The following is a 19,767-nucleotide window of genomic DNA, read 5'->3' on the forward strand; positions in this document are numbered from 1 at the left end:
GCCCCAGAGGCACACAAAGAGGGCGCACATGCCCATTGCTCCCCGGGGCACTTTCTATAAAAGGGCCCCAGGTCGCATATGCCAGCTCTGCATTCTAATATGTAATCTCAGGGAGCCCCATATCAAGGGGAATTCTCCTACCATGTCCAGATTTCTGAGGAGACTGCAAAAGATCTGCAGATATGGTTGCTGGACTGCCATTGGGCTAGTGGCAGGCACCTCTCCCCTACCCTACCCTGAGCTGACCGTGGTGACCGATGTGTCACTGAAAGATTGGGACGGTCACCTGAGAGAGGTGTATATCAGCTCCATATCAATTTACTGGCGATGAGGGCCATCCACTTGGCATTGAACGTCTTTCCTTACATCCATCAAGGGGAGGCTGGCACAGCTGCTCATGGACAACACATGCTGTGTGGCATTGCAACAAGTAGGGTGGCGTGGGATGCTAGGCCCTGTGCCAGGAGGCACTACGCCTTTGGAAATGGCTGGATCATCAAGATATTTTCCTTGTGCACATCTTCTGGCAGGATCTTTGAATGCCAGGGCAGGGGGACTCAGCCGTTGACACCTAGCGGATCACGAGAGGCAGTTACACTATGTAAAAGGTGAGAAACCTGCAGTTAGTCTCTATCAGAAAGGGTGTTACAGAAGGTAAGTAACTTGTTTGTCAGGTTTTTCTACTTGTCAAAATGGTGATTTTGACAAGTCTATGCCGCAGTGTTCAAGCTGCTGCTGTCAGGCTACAAAGGGCAGACCTGCCATCATGTTTTCACTGTCACACTGGTGGATGGCACAATAAGAGCTAGAGTCAACAGGCGGCATTTAACTTCCGATGCCATAGGTGTAAGTTATGCACCATATACTACGGCCTTAAAGGAGAGTCAAATAAGCCGTTCAGAAATTACCAAATTGGTATATGTTTCAGGGGGTCGGAGAACATACACTGGGCACTGGACAGCAGTGCCCCAGTGTGCAGAGTCAAAAAACAGCAACTAAATTCAGCAAAAAATGGGATGGGGGACTGCACAAAAATAGGCATTTTCTCACTCTTGGTTATTCTGATCTTATGGTCCCAGCATGCACGACTTCCAGGGAGCCTTGCCCCATCAAGGTCAGGATATTTCAGTGGTGATATGTTTACATTGTAAACACTGATAACATAACATGGTGTTAACTGACTTACACACTGACCTGCAGTACTATGCATGCGCACATTTGTGCTCATGCATGGTCAAATGTTTGAACATTTTACATACTTTGAAGTGCCCGGTAGACTTTCACCTGATTACCAAAACACCACTGTGCCGTAAACATTTGGTGCCTATCTGTTTAGCGATTATGGAGTTGCGTGCAAAGTAAAAGTATGTGAAACGTCAGTTTAATGATGCGTGTAGGAACAATTGTGAGCCCCCTCGCCCTCTTTTAAGTTTTGAACATTTGAATGCTTTGCGCCAAATTCGACATGCCATAAGGTACCATTCTATACATTGGATTCTCTAGTTTTGGCACAGATTTTCTAAGGTGTGCAAAAGTTACTAAGGGTACAAGATTCAAGAGTGTGGGGTCAGCCTTAACTACTGTGTTGCTACAGCCATTTGTGGTCAGTATATCTTCTAGCATTAACCAAGCCTCCGCGTCTTATTCCTTCACTGTTGGAGGGATAGGACCATTGCTCTTAAGATAGTGGATACTGGTCCATGGCGCTGCCAATATAATACACATGTTACTTTATATAATAAATGGTGTGCGATACTGATATTTATAGCCCTATCTACTCCTGCCTGTTGGTTTGGTTTTACACTAGAGTCATGCTCTGAAATTAATGTTGTGTCACAGCGCTCTGTGTAGTGTAGATAAATGTCTACACTTGTCACATGGTCATAATGAATTGCTCATCCTGACTTCTGGACCACCCATCCTGACCTGTTGGCCATTGTCTCACAAAAGATATAAACGGCACGGTGCTGCTTGACCAATGAGTTTATTTACCACTGTGAATATTATTTTTGGATAGTAATCTCTCCATACCCACAACGAGATGCTTTAAAATAGGTTGCAGTATAAATACCCTTTTCTGTTAAAGGTAAGATCAGAACTACACACATTAGATTTGGACTGTTGCTGTACCGACTCTTTAAATACTAATATCTTATTTTTATTTTATGCTACAAATGCATAACGTGTCGCTTTAAAAAATATGTCCTATTAACATTTTATGCCATTATGCAATGTTCTGTTTGTGTTGTGCCAGATTCGAGGTTTTCTATCAAGGTTTGATAATGTCCTCCCAGTGAGTCTGGCGTTTGACAAGTGCACTGCCTGTTCTTCTAAAGTGAGTTATTTTTCTATGCATGACGCTATTTATGTATTTATTCGTTCAAATTGTTAATGTTTCTGACCGGAGAAATGTTAAAAGTGCTGATAAATTAAAAAAATTAAAATACCGAGGCTTATGTTGGATGAATGAGATTGCACATTCAGCTGGCCTACTGTCATGTGGGCTGTTTAGTTGGCCAATGTCTTTGAGGTTTTGGGCTTTGAATACATTATTTCCAAGAGTTGGATATAGTGATTTGGCCTAACTCCATCGTATGTAAATTTTGTTACTTCAAAATAAATTTCATCAATTTGAAATAGTCCAAACGAGAGAAGTTGAAATAACCTACTTTATATACTTGCCACAGATAGCAATTACCAAGATCAGATACTCACTATCATCATGTTTGTGTAAATTCATTCTAAGATATGCAATTTCATCACTTTTTAATGAAACTTGACTTCTTATCCCTTTTCCGAAATTAAGAATAACAAAACCATTGGTAAATTATGAAGGTTATCCTGCACGCTGACGTCAGTTCTTTCTTTTCCTTCGCCAGCCAGCGCAGATCTGGAGAGAGCGGTACCCATAATAATTTTTTGACTAGCTCTTCTGCGACTTTTGTCGACAACTTTTTTGAGTCGTTTAACTCCTGGTGCACGTAGGGATGTCCCGTCCTCGAACCGGCTTCAAGCTTGTGACTCCTGTCACAAGTTGATGTCGGTGATGGACCCGCACCTCGTGTGCCTCTGGTGCCTGGAGCGTGATAGTCTTTGCGGGAGCAGTCCCGAAAGCTTCTGGAGGCCTGGCAGTCAGCTCCACGCCACTCGAAGTCCCCGTCGAGAGGGAGGTCGCGGAACCGGTCACGAACTCATCACCATCATTCCTTCTTGAGGTCTTTGTCATTGGGTAAGTCGAAGCACAAGAAGAAGGCGAAAAAGCACCGTCGCTCTTCGCCTTCTCCCCGTCTGTCGGCCGATGCGACGTGGGATGCGGAAGGTCGTCGTCCTTCAGCTCTGCCCGCAGAGCCTGCTGGGACGGCTCCAACTCTACCTTCCTTCCCGGGAACCGGAGCGTACCCCGCCCAGCTTCGTGCATTTTACGAAGCCCTCCACTCCATCTTTGGCCAGCCCGACTCAGCCGGTGCGACTTCGGGCCCCGCGGACTCTGCTGAGGGCTCTAGGACTTAAGGGACCCAGGCCTGGATCCGGATCGGTGACAGGCAACCTCAAGACACCTCCCCCGGCACCGATTCCTCTGATGACGCCTATGCCACATCCGATGGCGGTTGTGTCCCTTGCCGGCATCGACCCCGACCTCCCCCTTGATTTGGACATGCAGGCAGACTGGCGTCGACTGACACCGGTACCTGCCAGTACTTTTGTACCACTGTTGTACCCTGCGTTCCTTTTCACCCTGAATGGCAGCCAGGGGAGGTTGAGGAGGACTGGGAGGGGTCTGTTGACCCTCTGGCAGACCAGCCAAAAGAGCCAGACTGGAGAGAGGAGTTGGGTGAGGCCAGTGGTCTGGATACCTCGTCAGACCTAGGTATGCTTTCTCCCCCCACCGTGGCCACGGAGGAGGGAGCTTCCTACGCTGTGGTGTTGCGTATGGCGGATGAGGCCTTGGGCCTTGAGCTTCCTACGTGGCAGAAAGGACTACCCTCCTGACTGAGGTCCTTCAGCCAGCAGCAGCCTCTTTGGAGCCTCTGCTACCGTTCAATGAGGCCCTTACAGACATCCTTCTGGGCCCTTGGTCCAAGCCCAGCACAGGGGCTCCTGTGAATAGGATGATTGCCCGACGCCACTGCCCAGCCCCGGGCAACCCAATTTTCCTCTCCCAGCACCCTACCCCCGAGAGCTTGGTGGTCCAAGCCTCGACATCCAAAGGTACGTTCTCTACTGCTCCCCCAGATAGGGAATCCATGAAGCTGGACCATGTTGGGAAGATGTTTTCTTCCGTCAGGTTAAAACTGCAGCCGGTGAACACCACATGTCCCTTGGGCCGGTACACCCACTCTGTGTTGGACACGGTTGCGCAAGTGCTGCCACAGTACCCCAGAGGAGGCCCGAGCCCTACTCTCCCATGCGGTCGCTGATGGTAGAAATGCAGCAAACTTCACCATCCGATGTGGGCTGGAAACCGCAGACTCGCTAAGTAGAACAATTTTTACGTCAGTAGCCTGGAGGTGCTACGCCTGGCTGGGGTCCACTGGCTTCTACGGGGATGTCCAATCGACCCTTTTGGACATGCCCTTTGATAGCCGTCACCTGTTTGGCGACAAGGCGGACAATGCGCTTGAGCGCTTCAAGGACTCTGGAGCTATGGCCAGATCCTTGGGCATCGCTGCCACCTCTTGCCCTGTTCAGTCTGCCTTTCTCCCCTTTCGTGGCTACAGAAGGGATGCCCCACCACGTTACACCCAGGGCCACAGGCCGGCGCAAGTTGCCCAGCCTCTGCGCGGCCGGAGACGTGGGACCCAGCACAGTGGGTCTGCGAGCCAGAGGGCGGCCCAGTCCACCAGTGCCCCCTCTGCAGCAGCCTCCAGACCTTCCTAATCCGACCTTTCAGGGCCACCAGTTGCCAGTGGGCAGCAGGATCCGCCATCACCTCCCCCACTGGCACAACATCACGTCAGACAGGTGGGATTTGCAGATAGTCCAAAGGGGCTACGCCCTCTCCTCCGAGACTACCCCTCTCTCCATGCCACCAACACACCATCGTATGTCGGAGGATCACTTGGCCCTTCTCCATCAGGAAGTTAGGGCTCTCTTGGCCAAGGGAGGTATCGAGCGAGTCCCTGTCCCAGATGTAGGTCGTGGTTGCTACTCCTACTATTTCCTGGTACCTGAGAAGGACAAAGGCCTGCGTCCTATCTTAGACCTCAGGGATTTCAACCGCTTCCTCCGGAAGGAGCAGTTCAAAATGCTAACCTTGGATCAGGTCTTGGTTGCCCTCGACTCTGGAGACTAGATAGTAGCGTTGGACTTGCAGAACACTTACTTTCATATCCCCGTCTTGCCTGCCCACCGGCGTTACTTACGGTTCACGGTTGGATGCGAGCATTTCCAGTTTACCGTGCTCCCCTTTGGCCTTACCAGTGCCCTTCAGGTGTTCATGAAAGTGATGGCGGTGGTTGCAGCTCATCTGCGCAGATCAGGGGTTTCAGTCTTCCCCTATCTCGATGACTGGTTGTTGAAGGAGAGCTCGCCCCAGGCAGTCATCTCCCACCTCCAGACTACGGCGGACCTCCTGCATTTGCTGGGGTTCACAGTCAATGTGCAGAAGTCGCACTTGAACCCCTCTCAGAAGCTCCTTTTCGTCGGAGCGGTTCTGGACACGGCGCATTTTCGGGCCTAACCTCCCGAGCTGCGAGTCCGGTATATTCGGGCTATGATACCGATGTTCCAGCCTCAATCCTGGATTTTGGGGAGAATGACCCGAAGGCTGCTGGGCCTCATGGCCTCCTGCTCGTGAATCATGCCAGGTGGCAATTGCAGGCTCTGCAGTGGGACCTGAAGTTCCAGTGGGCGCAGCATCAGGGCAATCTTTCCGATGTCGTCCAGATCTCGGAGGGGACTGCACATCAGTTGCAGTGGTGGCTCATGAACCAAGATTGGGTCAAAAGCAGATCCCTCTCCCTTCCCCAACCAGAGTTCCCAGTGGTGACAGATGCAACACTTCTGGGATGGGGCGGCCACATGGGAGAGGCGGAGATCAGAGGCCTCTGGTCTCCGGCGTAGTCTGGGCTCCACATCAACCTTCTGGAGCTCCGGGCGATTTGTCTAGCACTAAAAGCATTCCTTCCTTCTGTCACAGGAAGAGTAGTGTAGCTGTTCACGGACAACACCTCTGCCATGTGGTACTGCAACAAACTGGGCAGGGTGGGGTCGCGGACCCTATGCCAAGAGGCCGTTCGCCTCTGGAAGTGGCTGGAACATCAGGGCATGTCCCTGGTGGTTCAACAACTGGCAGGTTCCCTGAACGCCGAGGTGGATGAACTCAGCCACCGGTGCATGATGGATTACGAATGGCATCTTCACTCGAAGGTGGTGCAAGGTCTCTTTCAGCAGTGGGGAGAGCCTTGGTTAGATCTGTTCGCCACCGAAGAGAACGCACAATGTCAGCAGTTCTGCGCATTGGAGTTTCCAAGGCGGCACTCGCTCTGTGACGCTTTTCGTCACGAGTGGAGTTGCGGTCTTCTATACGCCTTTCCGCCTATACCACTTCTACCCAGAGTGCTGAAGAAGATCAGACGCGACCGGGCCCAAGTCATTCTTGTGTCTCCAGACTGGGCACGAAGAGTCTGGTATCCCCAGCTCTTGAACATGGCCACGGGAGGATCTTCTGTCGCAGCAGCAGGGGACGGTCCTCCACCCGAACCTGTCCAACCTCCATCTCCTTGCGTGGAGAGTAAACAGAGACAGTTGGCAGCCTTTGACCTTCCTCCCGAAGTCTGTAATGTTATCTTGGCAGCCAGGCGTCCCTCTACTGAAACAGTGTACGCCTGTAGATGGAACAAATTTGTGGCATGGTGCGCAGCAAATGGTGTGGATCCCCTTTCTGCCCCCCTTTCTGAGGTTCTCCTCTTCATCCTTTCTTTGGCCAGCAGGGTTCTGCTCTGGGCACCCTTAAAGGCCATCTTTCAGCCAGTTTGGCCTTTCTTTGCCTTGCTGATCAGTCTTATCTTTTCAAGTCCCCTATTGTAAATAGGTTTCTTAAGGGCATTACTCACCTTTTTCCTTCTATTCCTTTCGTAATGCCTCAGTGGGACTTGAACCTGGACTTGACTTACCTTATGTGCGCTCCTTTCGAGCCACTACATAATTGTCCTCTCAGACTCCTGACTCTTAAAACTGCCTTTCTGGTTGCCATCACCTCTGCTCGCATGGTGAGTGAGCTTCAGGCTCTAACTTCCAAGCCTCCTTTCCTTGCTGTCCATCCGGAAAAGGTTATCCTTCGAACTAGGCCTTTTTTTCTACCCAAAGTGGTTACCTCTTTACATATAGGACAGACCATCACTTTGCCAACCTTCTTACTGCTCCCGCATTGTTCCAAGGAGGAGGAGAGACTCCATCGTCTGGATCCAAAATGTACGTTATCATTTTATCTGGATTGCACAAAACAATTCCGGGTGGACGATCAACTCTTCATTGGCTATGTGGGTGCCAAGAAAGGTCGGGCCATGCAAAAATGGACCATCTCTCGATGGGTCGTCCTTTGCATTAAAATATGTTATTCCCTGGCGAAAAAGTAACCTCTGGTAGGGCTGCACACCCATTCCACCAGGGCGATGGCAGCCACTACTGCTTTGGGATGTGGAGTCCCCCTCCGTGACATGTGCCAGGCAGCTACGTGGGCATCACTGCACATGTTCACTTAACGTTATTGCCTGGATAGTCAGGTCCGGAGAGACGGCTTCTTTGGCCGTTCCGTTCTCCAGGACTTTCTGGTGTTAACTTAGTTCTCAGACCCACCTCCGGGGTTGGTATTGCTGGGGTATCTATTCTAAGGTAAGGAATATATAACTAATAGTCTCTTTCAGTTGAACAAGGTACATACCTTCGGTAACGATATATCTGTAAGAGACATATATTAGTTATACATTCCTTACCGCACCACCCAACCTCCCCGTTCTGCGCACTGACTTCCAGAGTAAGGGACTCACTTTCAGGGCCCTAGTTTTGTGTACCAGTGGTCAGTGTCTTGCATGGCTCTGCGCTTCTGACGTGGAATGTCGTGTAAAATAACTTACGACAGCGCGCAGGGGCGTCGTCTAAGTAGATACCGCAACGTCAGCAAGGTGATCACGACGCCGATGACGAACGCGAGTCGACTGACACCACTTACCGACGTGCAGGGGTACTGCTGAGAAAAAAATTCTCCCGATCCAGTCTGACGTCTGGGGAAATTCTAAGGTAAGAAATCTATAACTAATATATGTCTCTTACAGATATATCGTTACCGAAGGTAAGTAACTTGTTCTTTGCATCTTTGCAATGAGACAAGAAGGATTGCCATTGATGAAACACGTTTGCATTAAATATAAATGTCACACTGCATGCTAGCAACAAAGGAAAAGGGGTAATGAACTTAAGATACAACTGATTGAACATATTTGACTTCCCAATTTTAGCTCACACCAGTGCTGTTTGAGTCCTTCACCAATTCCAATTTAGTATTGTCTAGAAAGATTTTTTTCACATGCTCTTAGAACATTATGTATTTCAAAGCTTCTCTGAACAGGCAAGTTACTTTTGATTGCTCTTGAAATAGCTTGGTCCCATTTATTCTAGTGAATTGGGGACGTCTTGTAAGCTTGGTAATGTTTCTTTGGTAACCCTATCTGCAATTTGTTAGCAAAACCATCAAAACTGGTGCTTTTCTCCAACTGAATTGTTTTTTTTAGGGTCAACAACTTTATTCTCTTTCATCTCCTTTCATTCATTGCTTAACGTCCCAAAATATGTATTTTCAAAGCACAGGTTCACACCTTAGGGCATCTGGGCACATTTTATTGAACTTGGAAGCGTGATAGGTAAATTTTCCCCACCAGATTTCAGTCTTATGACCATTTTGGTCAAACACAGATTCCTGGAGTGGTTTCATTAGTCCTCTGAGCATTTAGACCCGACTTAGTGCACTAATGCTTTCCTCATCTGATAACCTTGATGGCAGTATATCTCTCAGGGGTATGGTTGTGTTATATTAAGAGAATGTTGCATAAAAGTAAACTTGTAAATAGTCATCATTGTCTCAAAGGATGTTGGTAACATCCTGGCGTGATCTTGACGCTCGACAATGGTTATTACATTATATTCGCTAGACGTTTGCCTCCTCTTTAACCACCATCCCAAAACATTTGTTAATGATGAAGAGGGCAAATCCCCTGTTTCTTATTTGTGATGTTGTTTGTAACATACTTAGCATTTTTCTCCGCATAACCTCCTTGAGACTAGTAGATATGTTGATTGGTTCTAAATTATTTAGGTCTTTATTGGAAGATTGAAGCTCTTTTGCTTTTATGTATACGCTGTATAATGTTCTCCTCTTATACAATGTTTTAACAATTACAAAATTGCATTCACATTGTGAATGCTATCAGCATCAGTATTAGTGTCCATAGGAGAGATAACAGAGCAAATTCTTTCTTTGGAAATATATTGACAGGAAACACAAATGGACCATATGAGTGATAGATTATTGAGATAACTAATGTACACAAGTATCACTGCTTCTATCTTTGATTGTGAATTGATTCTCATTAGATTCAAGAGTTTTCAGGCAACAAAGGACCAACATTGCTAATACCAGTACCCCTAAATCTCTGCACTCATATCGTAATGTAGCTGAAGGGATCTTGAGGCGCCTGTCTCAATAGAATATGAGGATGGAAAGGCAGTTGAAGTTCTGTAGGTGAGGAGGGATGTGGTTTTGAAGTTTGCATATGTACCACAAATCTCCTCTCTTAGTGTGATGTTTAAAATGAGGTTTTGCTAGCAGACATAGGTTCAGTCTTCCAAAGAAAGGGTTAGATAAGCAAAAAGATCAAGTTCCCGGGCTGTGATAGCATCAGATTTCAAATATTCATTTGAGGCCAAAGACAGGATAATTCTGAACTAGTTACAGACATCACATGCATCCAAGAAAACCCACTTAGGCGTGTTTACAATACTCACTTCTAATATTTATAGTAGCTATCACAACCAAGAACTGTTACTTTGAGTTTATAAAGGAATAAACGGTCTCAGGTTAGTGATTTGGAAAAATGTGCTTTTGGCAGCTGCTAATTGTGATGAGGCCCAGTCGTAAATGGGGCGTTTAGGTTATTGATCTTAGTAACATCTTCCAGGGTTTCTTTTGGGTAGCTTTAGATTCTGGAGGGCCATGCAACCTTTAGTTAAAAAAAGTTCAGTCCTGCCTTAGAACAATTTCAGCTGTAGGTAGTTATCAGCTATTTAAGAACATTCATTTAATTCTCCTTTTTCTTCCTTCCATGCAAGAATTCCTGGCTATCTGCATGTAGGTACTGGCCAGTTGAATTCACTCTGGGAAAAGGGCAAGAGATGTCTTTCCCAAACCCCTCTCAGTAGGGAAACTTTATCCTAGCTTTATTGTCTGGATCTTTAAAGTTGAAGGATCTTTTGGCTCTGATTGGCATTGTTTCCTGATCCAGCTCCCAGGACCAGGTTATTTAAGCTGGACTTTCCCTCCAGCATCTTGTTTCACTGGCTTATATTAATTGTTTTTAAATGGACCGATGTTGTGACTCTTCTATTTCTATTCCTTGCTGTATTCAGACTCTTCTATTTCTTTCATAGAAAGTGTAAAGGTTTAAATGTGCATAAATGCTAAAAATGTCTGCACCCTATACACCTGCTTTTGATTAGAATTGAATTGACTCTTTTGCTGCCATGATTGTTATGCCTTTTTGCTGCTTTGATGTCTGTCAGTCCCATTATTGTTTTCAAAACATAAAATAAGATTGATATTCAGATACTATAAAAACCCAGGTATTGGTACACATTTTTGAGAGGGACTTTGCACCAGAGCTATCAAGACAGAGGCTTTGCCAGTTTTGCAGCATCAACTTCAGACGGAAGCGATGGCATCAAGAAGTGGCCATCAGCCATTCGCTCTTTATATTCCAGCCTCGAACAAGCTGTGATAAGAAATAGCTAAACGTGTTTTGATGCATTACTTTTCATATTCTGTGTCAATACCATTTACATTGTATGCACCAGGTGACGATCTTAAAATAAACATTTTAAAGTACATGTCCTATATCTTATAGTCTTTCTTCAGGTAATATTTGTTCACAAAAGCGGGTTAAGAGTTCCACTGTGTCCCTGAACTCGTCTTGCGGGACTGATCGTTACCAGGAAATACTTCTTGTGCAGTATTGCTCACTGAGTTGTGTCTATATTGTAGCCCAGCTAGATTTCTAATTTGTATTGGCACATTGGCTAAGTCGTTGTGCCAAGGGGCTAGAAATCCGACTCCTGAAACTCTTTAGTGGGGGAAGAGGTTCCCCCAGAGAATGTGACACCAGCAAATGGTTGTCCATACAACTAGACAGATTAAGAGAGGCCTGTGTGGTTTAGAGCAAGACATATGTGCCTGTTGCATTGGGGCAAGCTATGGGTGCTCTTCACATCAAGATTTCTCCCCCTGTCCCCTAGGCCCCCCACCGAGTGACGAGCCATATACCTGGAGCCTCAGTGGTATCAGCAGCACCTACTACTAAACCTATAGATAGCCTTATCTTCTCTGCTACCTTACCTTAATATCCAAAACTCTAGCTTTTCTTTTTACGTTGCAAGTACACTGTATTGTCAACTGTCATTGTTCTTGTTTTGTTTTAGCTTGTTTTCATTGTTCACAAATGTGGGAAATTGGGTTGTTGGTTTAGGGCGATGTGATCCGTGCACAAGCAACTACCACAGTCCGTTTCAGGATGAACCACAAAAGTTACTAAATTAACCAGGGCTTTTTCCCCTGGTTGCTTGGCACAAAATCAGTCAGGCCTAACTTCGAAGCAATTTGTAAAGTATTTATGCAGCACTTGAATAGTAGTATGTATGTATGTATGTATTAAATTCTTATTGAGCGCTTCTGCCACCCCAAGGGTATCCTGGCGCTTGACCTTCCGTGAGTCATCAGATCTAATACGCTACATTGCTCTTGGAAAGAGATGGGTCTTCAACTCTTTTTTAAAGGAGGTTAGTTCTTGCTTACTCCTTAGCAGCAGAGGAAGGGCATTCCACAGCTTAGCTGCTGCAAAGCCAAACGCGCGCCCGCCCATCCTCACTCTGACAAATTTAGGAACTTTGATCAAAAAAGCCGAGGAGGATCTTAGGGGTCTAGCAGCCTGGTACCAGGAAAAAAGATGTTGGAGTGGCAGAGGTCCCAGACCATGCAACGCTCTAAATACAATGCAGGCGGCCTTAAAAAGAATACGCTGCTGGACAGGCAGCCAAGGAAGGTCAGATAATGCTGCTGAGGATGACGCGGAGCGTGATCGAGCTAATGCCAACTTGGCTGCCATGTTTTGAACCCTCTGCAGCCTAGATACCAGAGACTTAGGTGCCCCCAGAAGTAGTGCGTTGCAGTAGTCTAGTCTACTGAGTATAGTACTGCGCACCACCTCTACTCGAGCTTCTAGGGGAAGCAACGGCAAGATTTTCCGTAGGGCACGAAGTAAGCCCATGCACGTTGCTATGGTCTTATTTACCAAGGCATCCAGCTGCAGACTAGGTTCAAACATGATCCCCAAGTTACGGGCCGACTCAGCAGCTGTCACAGTACCCAAGATGGATGCCGGCCAGAAATCCTCTGGCAACAGGCGAGAGGGCTGATCCAAGGAGCAATGAAGCACCTCGGTCTTTGCCCCATTAAATTGGAGTGAATTAAGGCGAAGCCACTCTGCTGTTTCCGACATACACTGATGGAAAATATCCCTCGAGACCTCCTCCTTACCCTCAAAAGAAAAAATCAGTTGCGTATCATCGGCATAGTTGATAACTGAGATGCTGAAGGATTTTATCAAACTGATTAGGGGTCGGAGGTAAAGGTTGAAGAGGATCGGACTTATCACAGACCCCTGTGGCACACCCTGCTTCACCTGGCGTATATCTGAGCGAAACGGTGCTAATGCAACTGCTTGTTGCCTATTGTCCAAATAGGATTTAAGCCAGCCCAGCGCCAGACCAGCCACGCCCGCTTTCTGGAGGCGATCCAGCAGGACAGCATGATCCACCGTGTCGAACGCGGCCGACATGTCCAGCAATACTAAAAACGCTGCCTTACCTGTGTCGAAACGCGTTCGCAGATCGTCCAACACGGTGATCAAGGCGGTCTCAGTCCCATGTGCTGGCCTGAATCCAAACTGGGCTGCGTCCAGGCAAACGTTGGATTCCAAAAAGTTGGATAAGGTTCTAGTGACCAATTTCTCTAGAATTTTTATAGGAAATGGAAGCAACGAGATAGGCCTATAGCTGGCTGGACATAGCGGGTCCAAGGAGGCCTTTTTTAGCAGAGGTGTCACTATTGCAAGCTTCCAGCTGTCAGGAACCGAAGCTGTAGCCAATGACTGGCAGCAGATGGTATACAGCGGAGGTAGCAGTTCTGTCTGGAAGGCCTTCCATATCCTATGTGGCAACGGGTCAAGTGGGGAACCCGAAGACACACCGTTAGCCAGTGTATAGAATTCCTCCAAGGAAGGGATAGGAAAGCAGGATAATTGCTGTTGTTCCCCCTTAACCTCCTCATCACCTACGGGGTGGGGAGATTTTAGTGGAGAAGACTCTATCGAGACCATATGGCTCGAGATCGAGAGGCCACTCAAAATAAGCCTGATTTTTTCCTCAAATGCAGAGGCCAAGGAGTCGCACAGCTCCTGAGATGCTATGGTGACTGGTGCTGCGCAGGCAGGGTTTGTCAGGTTGTTGACCAGTTTAAAGAGGGTCTGTGATTTATTGGTGGCTTTGGCCAAAGAATCTTCCAGAAACTTCGCCTTAGCCATCTTTAGGTGGACTTTATACTCCCGCAAAGCCTGTCTATACTCTGCACGATCCGATTCCTCATAACCTCTCCTCCAAGCACGCACCGCCTGTTTACAGCAAAGTTTCTGTTGGCTAAGATCACCAGTAAACCAGGCGTTGGCTCTCCGAGGTTTGTTCTTCACCCTTTTTAGAGGAATCAGTTCATCCAGTGATGTCAAAATTTGTTTACTAAGGGCAGCATAGCTTTTATCCACGGTTTCCTGCACCGCAAAGGTTGTAGGCAACAATGAAGGTAAACTTGACCCCCTTAACAGACGGGACCACTGTCTACTAAATTTATGCCTAACCAAGCTATCAGCACTACGCTGCTCTCCTGACACAAAGATAGACATGAGAACCATAGCATGATCTGTCCAGCATTGATCCAAGACCTCATTAATAACAACCAACTTTTTATCCGCAAAGACCAAGTCCAAGATGTTCCCCTTCACATGCGTGGAACATTGCACAAGCTGCTCCAACTATATGTTGTTGCATGCTTGGCAGATTTCTCTATAGGCTAGTTCTTGTGGGCCTGAAGGTCGTAAATTAAAATCGCCCAACACTATAAAGTTGGAATGTGAGTTAGATAAGTCATAAACAAGGTCAATGAATTGCTGGAAAGAAGAAGCCATTCCAGAGGGCGGTCTGTAACATAAAAGACCTGCCAGAACTATGCCGCCTTGAGCCATCAGAGAGAAGCCCAAGAGTTCAAAACCTACCACCTGTTTAACTGTGAACTGTGAAAGGGAGAGTGTATCTTTACAAATAAATCCCACTCCACCACCCCTTCCCGTAATTCGGGGACTATGTCTTATAAAGTATCCTAAGGGACATGCCCAGGCCAACTCCGCTCCACTATCTGATGTAGTCCAAGTCTCTGTTAGGAACAAAATATCCAAATTAGCAGACTCAACTAGCAGAGAGATTTCGGCAGAATGCTTTACAAGGGAGCGGACATTAAGAAGGCCACAGGAAATAGAGGGCGGGGTCGCTGGCCGCGAGGTAGATCCTTTGTTTAAGGCCGAGTGGAGGTTCAGAGCACACAGTTCTTCTCGGGAATATACTAAGTGTGATCTGTACGGCTCTGTAGAACCGGGAGCAACCGGGGCGCAAACGGGCTTACCTCTGGCGCACCTCCGGAGCGCCCACGGCGCGCCCGCTGCCCGCGGACGCTGCGCGCCCGTACCTCCATTCAATTCAATAGTATTATGCCGCGCGGGTACCGCCTCGTAGGCGACTGACCCACCCAATATGGCGCCTACAATGTCCCAAGCCTCACTCACCCACTGAAAGATGGCGATCAAGCGCCGCTAAACCGGAGCCCCCGCTAACTGAGTCCCGCCAAATGCGGGTGATAGAACAAATTAATGTGCAGGTAAGCCTGACTGTCTCCCCCAGCGGCAAAGCAGCGTAGCAGCAAATTTAAAATCTCTATTCCAATAGAGTTGTATTTAGTTTTTAAAAATAATCCAATGCGCGCGATGACGAGTAGAGTGAAAATTCAACACAAGAAAAATAGAGTAAACTGTAATAAATTATTTGACACCAAAACAACAAAACCCAATCAGTAAAACAGAGAAATGCAATTTTAAAGATTTACGGTAAGTATATTGCCTAAAAGCACTCATGATTATCTGGTTGTGTGAGGCCGTATGAAACTCAAAGGTTCGGCAAACCATGATGGTGCGGGGACAAGATACAGGGACCAGGGTAGTCCCGCTGCAAAAGGTACCTCTAAAGTACTGCCAGAAGAGTCCATTTCACAGTGGAGGAGGCCGCAAGGAGCATCACTGTAGCACAAAAAGCAGGCCCGGCTTCGTGAACGGTTATCACTGTAGCGCGAAGAACCTATCGCGAGTCGTAGACGGTCGTTACTGGAGGTTCGCATTGGTCGTCACTGCTGGCATTCGATGCTGTAGCGTGTAGTGCAGATCTCCTATTGTGAGTCGTCGCCGGTGTTTACTGTGGCGCAAAGGGTCTGGTTCACCTGAGCTTTGCGTTGGCTGTTGGTGCCGGTGGCAAGATCCTGGCACGAACTGGCCCGTTTGTCATAAAGAGCACAAAACTTAAGGATTTCTCCTTTGCTTAGGTGGAGCTTACCCAATTCCACATCAAGGGTCTGGCAGGCACCGTTTGGGGATCAATAACTCACTCCAGCAGAGATCCCCAGTGCTCAGCAGGTCCAGGTATGTCCAGTGCAGCAGGTCAGCTGAGCAGTTGCAGGGACGCCTCTGGAACTTGTGTCCCTGTAGCTCAGAAGAGGAGACCAGCTAACTTGCCACTGGAATCACTCGGGTATTTTGGGATGAAGGATGCAGCTCCAGTCGTTCTTCTCAGACAGCAGGGCACGCCTCAAGTAGCAGGGTAGCCCTCTGGTAGCTGGGCTGCCCTTCGTCTGTGGTATCCACAGGTCCAGAAGAGCACTGAAGAGTGGGTCTGAAGGTCCCATTTTTATACCTCATGCCCACTTTTTATAGTGGAACAATCTTCTGGAGACTACAGAAGTGTCTGTAATGTCCTGCCTCTCTTTCCTGATCCCATCTGTCTGCAGGCACAATAGGCTAATGTGTAGTCCTTTGTGTATAAGACAAGGCTGTGTCATTGAAGTGCAAGTGTGACAGGTGACAGCTTCACCCCTCTCATGCAACACTTGAAGTCTGCTACCACTAGAATTTTCTGGTTGGATTTGACCATGTCAAAACATCCTTCATTCTGGAGTGAACACGAAATACTGTTATCCCACTTATTGCCAGAACGTTGGGACAACTACCAACAAGGCCTTTTCTATGATTGGTGAAAAAATTATATGCCGTTACAAAACTTGCATTCTAAATCTAATCTTGCACCTTATCCTTTTTAAATGTCACATTAGCTGATATGAAACTGAAGGTGTAATTTAACATGTAGCCATAACATCTGCACTTTAAAACTATCTTTGCACTTTAACATCCAAGATATGTCATAAAGTGACACTGGTTGGTTGTTCCTTTACACCTCAGGCACGTTGCACTTTGGCTTGAACTCAAATGTGGTCATAATATCCATGTCTCAGGTTTAACCTGGCAAATCACTCCTCTGCTCTGCACTAGGTGGCATCGAACAGGCAGTCAAACTCAACATGCTGCTTTAAAACTGGCTCTCCAGAGCTAATTTTGCACATGTCCCTTCTGCACTATGTGAATGTGAATTTACAATTTTAATACATCACAGTTTTTAATGGTACTTTTTTATTGTGAAGATTGTAATTAATCATACAGTAAAGCATTTACTTGCTTTAAAAAAGTCAGGAGGCCCATCCTGCCAATAACAAGCCCCTCTATTGTGTGGGAGGAATACACAAAGGCCAACTGCCAACTACATTTAGTCATGTGATCCAGGGAGTAGAATGTAGGCACCAAATCATTAAGACACAAAAATGCCTACTTTCTAAAAGTCGCATTTTCAGAATTGTGCCTTAAAATACGACTTTAGCATCAAAGAGGGGTTTAAATTAGAATGCCTCAGACACAAAACATGACATTCCTACCTGCTCCCAATCAAATGTTAGCACATATTTAATGTAATAAGGTTACCCAATAATATCTCATTTATTTATAAATCTGTTTATTGAGGTTTTTGAAAAGGTGTATCATCATGAAACAGAATAATGTGCAGCAACATTTAAACCATGGCTATGTACTCAGGCGGGCATAAAATGGACTGTGAAGAATGGGTGTATCTCCTGGTTCCCTGTCACAGTGAAAGCCCCCGCGACAGTGGCACCAACTATAGAGCCGTGTTTTGTCTTGAGGCCCTACCACATAAGGGGCGACCCCAAAGCGAGAGTTTTAATTCTTCACCCGTTCTCTCCTAAGGTTTCTCCATAAACAAATAGCAAATTTTAATAAAAATAACAGGGACCAAACAGCTGAACAGCTAACGCCCCATCAGAACAACAACAATGGTAACAGCAGCAAAGTCCGGCCATTGTCCAAGTATTGCTCACCCAATGTCCCATAAGTCGTCCCCCCCCAGCCCCATACCTCCCACACGGATCACTGCACAGACTGTGTCGCGCTTGCTCTTATGCCTCTCCAACCTGACTAAGTCTTCGCTATCGTATGCCATGACACTCTGCTGGACAAACCAACTCCATACCCCCCGTGGCGGCGTCCTCATTGTGTACCTGACCGGCCTCTGCGGCATCCTCCCCTAGGCGCATCATGGTCTGTAATAGCGCCTCCCACTGGGCCGCAATGGGCGTCCTCCTGAGGACTAGCGTCTCCTCCCTCCAGAGGGCCGTGCCCTCCGCCTTAGCCCAGACCAGAAAGGAACCGCGCCATGCGCTCGTGTGTGGTGGGGCAGCCGCCTTCCAACGCTTGGTAAGAAGCCGTTTCGCCACCACAAACCCCAAGTCAATGAACCTAGAGGTAACCTTTGTGGAAGGCGTTCTGTGGAAAAGGTGTAAAAGGTAGGCTAGCCACTCAAATGGGATATCACGACCTGTGCACTCGCAGAGCGCTTCCTGCACTGCCTGCCAGTATGTGCTCAGTACGGGACAGCTCCACAGCATATGGAGCAGGCCAACGTCCAGCTCCGCACAGCGGGGGCAGCATGCATCCGCACGGTGAAAGTATCTATTAATAGAGGCGGGCGTGAGATATGCTCTGTGTAAGATGAAGAATTGTATTTGGCGGAAGCGCATGTTCCTGGGGATTCTCTTCGGGCCCTGCAGCACCCTGTCCCACTCCTTGTCAGTCACGGGTCGAGCCAGATCCACCTCCCACTTAACACGCAGCGGTGCCAAGCTAAGTGCCGTATGTGTGCGTAAGGACGCCGCGAACCATTTAACCAGATGCCTCCCCCGCCCCATGACATGGAAATATTGTACCGTGAGATGTTGCTCTGGCTTCTCCTTTTACCCAATAATATCTCATGTGAGAGGTAAGCTTTCCATAGTGGAAAACTAATTTGAGAGTTTTTTACTACCAGTACATGTCCAGCTTTTTAATGTACCCCGCTCTCTTGGCTGAACTGTTTAAGGCCTATCCTAGAGGCTTTCATGTATTAAAAAGGAAGGTTTAGGCCGGGCAAAAGATTTAAAACTGCATACAGGCTATAGTGGTAGATCAGAGACATGGTTATAATGGCTACGTAAGTGAGAGGCACAATAAGTGCTGCAGGCTACTAGTATAATTTATTTTACAGGCCCTCGGTACATGCAGTACCACTTTATTAGGGACGTATAAGTAAATTAAATGTGCCAATTGGGTATAAGCCAATTTTTCCATGGTTAGAGGGGACAGCACAAGTACTTTAGCACTATTTAGCAGTGGTGAAGTGTATAGAGTCCTGAAAGCCAACAGCATCTGGTACAGAAAACAGGAGAGGTGAAGGCAAACAGTTTTGGAGTGACCCGGCAGACGGGGCCAAGTCCAACAATAAACATTAAAGTTGCAAAAATAAAGGTTTATGGACTCATTGCAGAGCAGTTTAATTTTGGCAGCAGGATTGCAGAACTCCATTTTACATATTGTGAGTGGAATAACTTAAGTGATTGTGATAAGTAGATGTTTGTGAACGTTGATGAACCATTCCAATATTCTCGTCACTCCATTCCTATTGTGTTGCGTTTTCGCTTTCAGATCTGTGCCAGTGTTCTCGGTCGTTTAATGATCGTTTATACTATATAGGGTGCATAGGTAGTGGATCTAGTGTTCCCACAGTATTGTGTTTTATGAGTTGTATACTAAATGGTCCCATATGTACTATGGGAAGTGTTTCCTGCTTCCCTGCAGAAGGAGACCTTTCAAAGGCTTTACCAATGATGTCTCCAAACCATTAATGTCTTTTCTCATTTGAAGAATTTCATTTCAGCCTGAAAGCAGATCAAGTTGCTCTTCTTAAAGAAGCCATCCACAC

The 19,767-nt window shown here is 47.0% G+C and overlaps 1 protein-coding gene across 3 annotated transcripts in view; it reads left to right on the forward strand.

Annotated features, from left to right (window-relative positions):
* ATG7 (autophagy related 7) overlaps positions 1-19,767 on the forward strand; it is a 1,343,349-nt gene that overhangs the window by 709,023 nt on the left and 614,559 nt on the right. For 2 of the 3 annotated variants that reach the window (XM_085624866.1, XM_085624867.1), the window contains exon 19: positions 2,255-2,335. The exons of the other annotated variant lie outside the window; for it this stretch is intronic. In XM_085624866.1, the coding sequence (XP_085480992.1) occupies positions 2,255-2,335 (81 nt within the window). The remainder of the gene's footprint in view (positions 1-2,254; positions 2,336-19,767) is intronic. 3 annotated transcript variants of the gene reach the window in all.

Source organism: Triturus cristatus, chromosome 9 (assembly GCF_964204655.1).
Source record: "Triturus cristatus chromosome 9, aTriCri1.1, whole genome shotgun sequence".
Classification (NCBI taxonomy): Eukaryota; Metazoa; Chordata; class Amphibia; order Caudata; family Salamandridae; genus Triturus; species Triturus cristatus.